This window comes from Dermacentor silvarum, chromosome 5 (genome assembly GCF_013339745.2).
Source record: "Dermacentor silvarum isolate Dsil-2018 chromosome 5, BIME_Dsil_1.4, whole genome shotgun sequence".
Taxonomy (NCBI): Eukaryota; Metazoa; Arthropoda; class Arachnida; order Ixodida; family Ixodidae; genus Dermacentor; species Dermacentor silvarum.
Window position 1 is genome coordinate 173,696,687 of NC_051158.1, and position 8,404 is coordinate 173,705,090.

Here is an 8,404-nt window from a genome sequence, read left to right on the forward strand (position 1 = left end):
TACTGATCTCTCTATAAAACCCTCACCACAATCGGCGCGCGTGCTCGGTTCTCTTTTTGTTAGACATAAGAGACAGAAAAGGCGCCTGTCCGTCATGTTCACCACGGCTCTACAAGCGTTATTTATTTTTCTATGGCTTTCAGAGAAAATACTAACCTTAGGTGTGTTTATTTTCCGAGGCTTTTCACAGGCTCAATAATGTTCACCAAACAAGAACATTGCGATTTTAATGGTTCCCCGTGACCTTCTCAAGTAATATTTGAAGCACAGAAAAAATGTGTCAGAATTTTAGGACAAACTCAAGAGTTGTCAATTTAGGAGCAGACACCTCCCAAAGAAGCACATGGAGACAATACTTTTTAACATTCATATAAATGATACAAAAATCATCAGTAGCTTATCATACTATATAATAGACTCAGATGACACTATCCACTTCTCACACCATGCTGATAAATGTATTAGTGAATGTCACATCCAGATAACATGGTGCTTGATAAGCTATCTTTGTGAAGCAACACAATCCTAACCAAGCCCCGTCATGTTAACGATGAGATTTGGGAGCGAGAAACTTAGGCCGTGCCTTTTGGCAAAATAATCACGGAAAAAACTTCATTGTTGACCATCCATGATATATCACGCCTAAATTTGAAGCACTATATTATTAAATGCTTGAATGTGAATGACAATAACCAATGTCGTAGTTATGTTGGCTTTCTTTGTATACTCTGAAATGTGTAAGAAATGTTTAGTCTTTAGTACAATATGTGCTTGTGTATTTTTTGTGTTGGAAAGATGTTTCACTATGACGTATCAGTTTGTGACCACATTAGAAAGGAACTGTGTATTGTACAAATCATAATTTGTTTGGCCGAGATATTACTATGTATACCGTAATAAGCATGTTCGTCAATGCGTTAACTCATATATGAACAATTTATTCAAAATGTCTGCTGCCTAATACATTAGGGGCAGAGGCCTTTGTCAAGACACTAAAAAAGCTTTTTTTTTACGTTGTCCTAGCACTTGCACTATTCGTTTTGTAAAGAACGAATGCTCAGTTAAAAGAATGATGGACAAAATTATAGGATGCCATATGTCTCAATAAGCAACAAGTAAAGATAATGCCTGAAGAATGTATGTGCACTGTCAGGTCTACCTTAATGGTTTATTTACATTAGTGCTTTTGTACTATCAAACACAGGTTCAGCTGCATCCAATGGTGCATCCACAAGTGGGGCTGGCCAGATAAGAAAGGCTGCTGCGCATGGTAAGTACGCTTACAATACATTCACCATTGGCTCTAATGGAAATGAGGAGGGTGGCAGGGGTTATGGTTTCGTCCCTGAAGAGACCCTTTGTTTTTATGTGACATTTCCAAATTTACACTGAAACAAGCTCCTCAGCTTGTAAAAAAACTTTAGGAGGTCACAAACAATGTGATGTGAACTGTGTGTAAATGTTTGTTTCATCGCTGAAGTGCTGGAGGGGGATACCCACCATTCTCATTCATTGTACACAGCTCTAAAGTCAGTGTGTATACAACAAAACTCGTTCCAGGCTCAGAATAAGCAGTCTGCTGCTCAGAATAGGCTGCCCCATTAACAAAAGGCTAACCTTTTTTTTCTCGAAAGCACAATTTTGCTCCCCACAAAACCAGTCTGAGGTATCGGTACTGAACATTCTCTAAAAGTGAAATGCTTAGTGCAAATAAATGGCAGCAAAGAACGGTACCTAGCTGATCTGGTTTAAGACAAACATATAGAAATTTTCCCAATGAGCTGTGCAGTTGAAAGTTGCAATTGGTATTGAGTTATTCAGTTTGTTCCTGTTAAAGCGACATTCTCTAAACAGGATTCAAAATTTTTTGCAAGTTCATCTAATAGATTATTACTGCTTTTATCTTGTGTTATAGTTACATGGGTGCTGGTACGTCCGTAAAAGGATACACAAACTGCATGTGCAGCTGTTTATCCTTAAGGGGGACGTGCATGATCAAAATTTTCGATTATCCGATTTATTTTTTTTCCCAGATCCTCGAAACTTCATTTACCTCGTTGTGAATTATAACAAAATACACCATAGAAATTGAGAAAACAGCACTTTCCTAGGGTGTTGTCATCAAAAATTGCCAAAAAATCGGATTTGGAGCTGTTTCATCAGCTTTCTTTTTTTGTGGAGTTGCTTTCAGTCACCCCGGTGCCATTTCACAATGAATGAAGAAAAAATCATTCTATCTTTTGCACTTAATCATTGAGTGCAACCAAGCTGTCCATTTCATCTGCACCTTAAATTTTTTTGCAAAGGCCATTAGTTAGACAATATGCATAGGAAAGTTCAAAAAAACAATTTGGTGCTCATTATGGCATTTTAAAAATAAACCAATAGCTTTATTGCACAGAATGGACCTTTGCAAACATGCTGATGAGAAAATCTTGGCGAACTTATGTGTAATTAATATTAGGATGACCATTAGAGGCTGTCAAGGGTTGTAACTCTATAATGTAACTATAATTGATAGCACAAAACTGATTTCAGTTATGATATCAGCTAACAAATCACACATGCATGCCAAATTTCATCAATTTATTCCCATAAATAAAAAACAGTCTTTATTGCCATGTCCCCAGCTCAAACTTCATTTTTGAAGTTTGAAACAATTATGTACTTTTCCTTTACAAGGTTAGTGCTGGGTACATTAAGCGAAATGGTGATAAATATTAAAAAATGTATTTTGTTGTTGAACATTCCAGCTCCAGGGTGCGAATGGACAAGTGGAGAAACAAAGCTCCTGCTTGATTTGTATGGAACTTACTTCCCGCAAGTGGGCCCTCTAAAAAAATTCAAAAATAAAAAGGCAATGTTTGAAAAAATTGCAGAAGAGCTGAGACAAATAATTGGCACGATCAAGAGCGGAGAGCAATGTTGCACAAGATATAAAACAGTGCTAAAGAGAAAAAATATAGCATCAGTTGAAAATAACATATCGGGCAATTCGCCAACTGAGGTCCCCTATGAGGATGAGCTAGCTAAGATTAGGTGGCTCGACGACAGCCTGGAGCCAGAGGTGGTGAGGGACGCAAGCGGTGTGGTGTCGAGAAAGACACATCCACAGTCACCAGCATCACAGTCCATCTACCTTGGCACATCTAGCCCTGCAAGTTCGGCTAGTAGTACCACAGAGACTGCTGCTGGTTCCCTTGAGCAGGAGCAGCAGCCCGGTGATGACGGAAGAAAAAATCGGCCAAGTACAGCCCGGATGCTCCAAATGAGTGCGTTCTTGGAGAAGGTTGAAGAGATAGAAGAGCGCAGGGCAAAGCGGAAAGCAGAGAGAGACAACAAAAAAGAAGAAAGAAGACTTGAGAAGATGCAGCGGCGGGAGCAGATGCATGCAGAAAAGATGAGCCTTCTGCGTGAAGCTTTTGGCCTCGACCAAAATGATTAAAATGTAATAAAAACATGTTTATTGCAAAGATGATGCTCCTTGACATTACACTAACAATACAGCAATCACACTTTCAGTGATGGAAGCAACATTTTACTTTCTGGAGCAGAAAAAATGCTAGTTACGAGCATCTATTGGTGTACTTGGAGCAGATGGCAAGATATTCCATACGACTCCTGGAGTTAAAAGCATCACTGAAGCATCTTATAAATATTAGTATTTATTATGAAACATATTGCACATACACTAATCAATGCAAGTTGCAAGAAACAAACAATTCAGAAGACAGATTGGTCTCGAACGCACAGTAAAATGAGCTATATAATAAAAATACCAGTACTTGTGGCAGAAATGACATCAAACCGGTAAAGCTATGCAACACATTATAGAAGTAACCACAATCACATATAACCGTTGCCAAAGCAGCAGTTAATAATCGGTATGAGATCGAATTCATCTCGGTCACTTTTACATTTCACAAAAATACTCTGCAAGTCAAGTTCAAAAATACAGCTCAATGAGCTATATATTTCAAATACCTGTTCTTGTGGCAGAAACGATATCAAAGCCGATACAGCTGAGCATCACAATTAAAAGTAATCAGTCACATATCACAGTTGCCACAGTAGCAGTTGGTAATCAGTATGAGATCAAATTTCCCAGCACCGTTTCAGAGCAATTACTAACAAAAATGAGTTTGGAGCAGCATTTATCTTTTGGAGCAACACTTCCATTCCTGCAGTTTGAAAATGCATAACATTGCACATGCATGTACACAACCCCACTTTTTCCCCTCTGAGCATTGTACGGACGATGTAAAAGAAAACTGTTGCACAATTATTATCTTGTGTGTAAAATATTTGTTAATGTAACTTTTTTACTTATTTAGGTACTTTTATGTAATTACGCTTCATAAAGAGCAGCCGCCATAAATTCTTTCTGAATAACAATTGGGGGGGGGGGCCCCATTAGCAAATTTGTTGGATCTCCAAATAGTTTATCTCGTAAATGCACAACTTATGTTAACCTTTCAAAGGTTAATGCAAAGCATTTGTGGTGTGCCTTTCAACTTGTCTCATTGACCTGTCGATCATGCGACTGATTGGTTAAAAGAAGCGATTGGTCGCACCACTTGCTCGGCCATGGTTGGGTCTTATAACTGCTACAATAAAGTTTTGCATTCTATAACTGTTCCTGGGGTGTATGGTAACTCATACAGTCTTTGGCACATCTTGGGCACTTCTTGCTAGGTGGGTAGGTTCCTCTCTAGCATTGCTTGAATCAAGTGCCCCCGCTTTTCCTCCCCTTGTCGACGCAGTGCGGCTTCACTCGATGTCAGGGGGCCGCAGCTGTGGCTGTCATCATCTGGTGGTGCTTGCCAGTTCCACGCTGTGCTTACATCGTCACTATATGGTGGCACATCTACATCCCCAGAACTAATGCACAGGTTGTGCAATACACAACAAGAAATTATGAACTTATTCATTTTGTCCACGAAAAAGAAGTCCAGGTGCAGCAGCTGGCGGAACCTGCCCTTGAGGTCACCAAAAGCATTCTCAATTTTAACTCTGGTGGCAGAAAATTTTATATTAAAGGCACGTTGACTTGAATTCAGATGGCCATAGTCACGAAATGGTGTGATGAGGTAATCCCGAAGTGGATAAGCAGCATCTCCAAGAACATGAAACTTTCCAAAGCAACAAATGCCAGGCAACCGCTCTGCCAGCCTAGACTTCCTGAAAATTCTAGAGTCATGGATTTTGCTAGGACTGCCAACTGTGACGTCCAGAAACTTCTTCTGGTAGTCGCACACAGCTTGAAGAGTCAACGATGGATAGCTGTGCCTGTTGACATATGTAGAGCGCACCTTTTTAGCAGGGCACCGGACACTTATATATGATCCATCAATGCATCCAATTGTATTGGGCACTCCCGACACCTGCAATATTAAGAGAAATTTGTAGCGGTAGCAACACAGGCGTCGCATGAGAATTACGTAGACGCTCGCGTCTACACAAGGCACAAGCGGCTGGCATGCATTGGCCGAGGCTAGCGTTCCGAGAGAGGTTTAAAAATGCTACGCTAAGAGATCAAGTGTCAGTTTTTCTTCTCCCGCGAGAGCCCAAGACTTTACCGGTCTACGTGGTCGCTCGTCGCCACAAATTAAACAACACCTGTGACAGAAATTAAACATTTAAGCAGCTTAACTAAATTGAATGAGTAGCTTTTTGGCCTAAATGGGGATCAAGTTTAATCGGGGGAAAAGCATCATGTTGCAGACTATTGTTGCTAAATAGAGTGCATGGCATCAATAAAACAGTGAAACATCAATAAAATTCTTACCTGCTCAAAGTCTTCTGACAGCTGATCGAGGTCTGCTGGAAACGTTATAATTTGCTTGGCAATTTCCACCAAGTACTCAAGCATGCGCTCAACAATCCTAAATGCAGTATCTTCTCCAATGCCGAATCGACTGGCTACGTCCCTTAAGCACGCCTTGTTTGCAGCAAACCTGAAAAAGTATGCATATTTTATGAACAATCCGTATAAGCAACGAGTTAGATGGAATACCTGCAATAAAATGCTAACCGCTCAAATAATGGTATGCCCTTTAATCTGTTCAGGCGCTATACACGATATGAAGCTTGCAAGCTTTGTACCAAAAAAGTAGGAAGAATCGGAATATTAGCCAGGTATGCAATGTACTGCTGACTCCTTATTGCTTCTCGGACGGAAGTAGGGGTGGAAGCCTGGCTATTACATGCTGCTTCTATGCCTATGATGCTATCCCTATGACACAGGTGTGTGCACAAATGTTAAAATTTTACCCTTTCACATCTGCAACCGAATTGTGCAAGATAAAATAGTGCCTAGCTTGTAAAAGCTACAGTATGTATAAAAGTGGCCCTTGCGTCAATCGTTTTCTTCGCCATTTACGAATGCGGTTCAGGTGTGTTGCATGTGAACCAGGGGATCTGATCTCATGCTGGACATTTATGCAGTGTCGGCAATCTTCAAATTCAATATAAAGAGATAGAAACAATTTCTGCGTAAAGGAGTCAATGTACGTTTCACGGAAATAAACATTTAAGGTTTTGAATGACTTTGGAATGCAAAAATATGAGCGCTCGATCTAAACGCACACCTTGTGCGTTTTGATCGAGCGGCCGTGACAGAACGAACACCACAGAATTGCATTATATTTCACTACTTCAAGAAAGCATGACCTAAGGTTAAGTAAACAGGCGCACAAGACTCAAAACAACTTGTTCACTCACCAGATGAAGACCAGAATGTGCTCTTCAGCGGTTTTAGAAGGGGACCCGCCACGATCACTGCGAGGATAGAAATCAGAGTTCTCGAACCTACTGATCAGGCTGTCCGCGACAGCTCTCGAAACTCTGAAGTTCCTGCGGAACTGCAAACAAGTAAATATTTAGCAGACGGAATAACGAGATATCTGCAGTATAGTGGGGCTATGTTCACCTCCTCATCTGAGTACTGCCGCACAACGTCCTGAACGAATCCGACAATCCTCGGACATTTACGCGGCGGTTCAGAGAAGGCCTCCCGATAGAAGGCTTCGTACAGCGCCTGAGTAACCTCATAATCGCTGCCGTCCGAGCTAGAAGAGCTACTGCTTGAACTGCTCTGATCGCTAAACGCGAGCTCTACAGCAGCAGCGAACGCAGCCATTTTGCGAAGCAGCACAATGTTGTGCGTACCGATTTCACTTGAAGACGGAAGTGACGCGTGCTATTTCCGCCCGAATCCGCGCCTCGGTGGCGGAGCAAGTGAGAGCGATCCGGCGCGGAGCGAGTTGATCCGAAACGACCAGTGGAAAGCGCGAACCCGCTCCTGATCGACCAGTGAAATTCGGATTCGTTGCCGCGGAGCAAGAAATCCTGCTCCGAATCGACCAGTGAAAAACGCCATATGTATGCTTGTTAATGTGACCATGTGTATTATATATAAACCGGACAGTGTGACTATGTGCGTGTGTTGTCAAGTGCTCTATGAATTGAATGCGTATGTGTACATTTGAATACTGCTCTAGGTGAATGACCAGTGTAAGCTCTATTAATTAAGTGTATAATGTCTGAGAATTAATAGAATGTTATATAAGAAATGTGTGTCATAATATTATAATAATACGTTCACACATGTTTCGCGTGTGGGAAAAATCTTTTTGTACATACAATTTTTTAAAATCTTTGATTGCCTGTAGCCTCCGAGACCATTGCTCAGTGCGTGCGAATCTCGAAGCCTTGTATTGGCGCCCCTAGTAGCTTCAATCCTAGTTGTTAAGCCTATAGTCGTGTTGCTGGCTTCACTTGCCTGGAGTCGGCCATGTTGGTTTTGGAAAGGGAGTAACAGTTCCTCCCAGCCATGAGGGAGGAAAGTTCCTCCATTTAAAGACGAACATAGGGGACATCGCCGTTCCTCCTTTAAAGGAGCAAGGGTCACTCCTTTCTTTTTTTAGACTGTGTAGCAGAGTGTAGCATTGTAGGTGCATTGGCGGCTCGTAGCTTTGTGCGTGCTGTGTGTTCTCGGCGCTCAGCTTGCGTTGAAGCGATAAACAACAGCACGAAAGTCACTTCGCTCGCTTCTCCAGCGGCGCCTCCACACGCCGCCAGCGTTTGACAGCACGTGTCCGCGCTCATCGAGTGTGATGTGTCACAGCGTGTACCAGCGCGTCGGCAACATTAACTGGAAAAGGAGAGAGTGCCGGCTTGGCGGGCTAGGCCAGCTGCAGCAAGCGGCAGGATCAGGTTTGAATGAAGGGAGGGGGAAAGGTCACGCCCGCGGCGGCAAGATCGCCGGGTCGAGGGATGCAGGCCCACCTCGCACACGCACGCACACGTGCGCTCGCTTCGCATTCCATCGCGGCGGAAAAGGTGCTTCCGGTTGCAGCTCGAACAAAAATGACAAAATTTTGGATGAAATCTCTAAGTTGTT

The 8,404-nt window shown here is 42.2% G+C and overlaps 1 protein-coding gene across 1 annotated transcript; it reads right to left on the reverse strand.

Annotated features, from left to right (window-relative positions):
* Positions 1 to 4,691: 4,691 nt before the first annotated feature.
* On the reverse strand, positions 4,692 to 7,385 carry LOC119454586 (putative nuclease HARBI1). The gene is made up of 4 exons (XM_049668112.1): positions 6,932 to 7,385; positions 6,724 to 6,863; positions 5,789 to 5,957; positions 4,692 to 5,384 (listed from the first exon to the last, which is right to left on the reverse strand). The coding sequence occupies exons 1-4, from the start codon at positions 7,139 to 7,141 to the stop codon at positions 4,692 to 4,694; spliced, it is 1,212 nt and encodes a 403-aa protein (XP_049524069.1). The 5' UTR covers positions 7,142 to 7,385.
* Between the last annotated feature and the right edge of the window lie 1,019 nt (positions 7,386 to 8,404).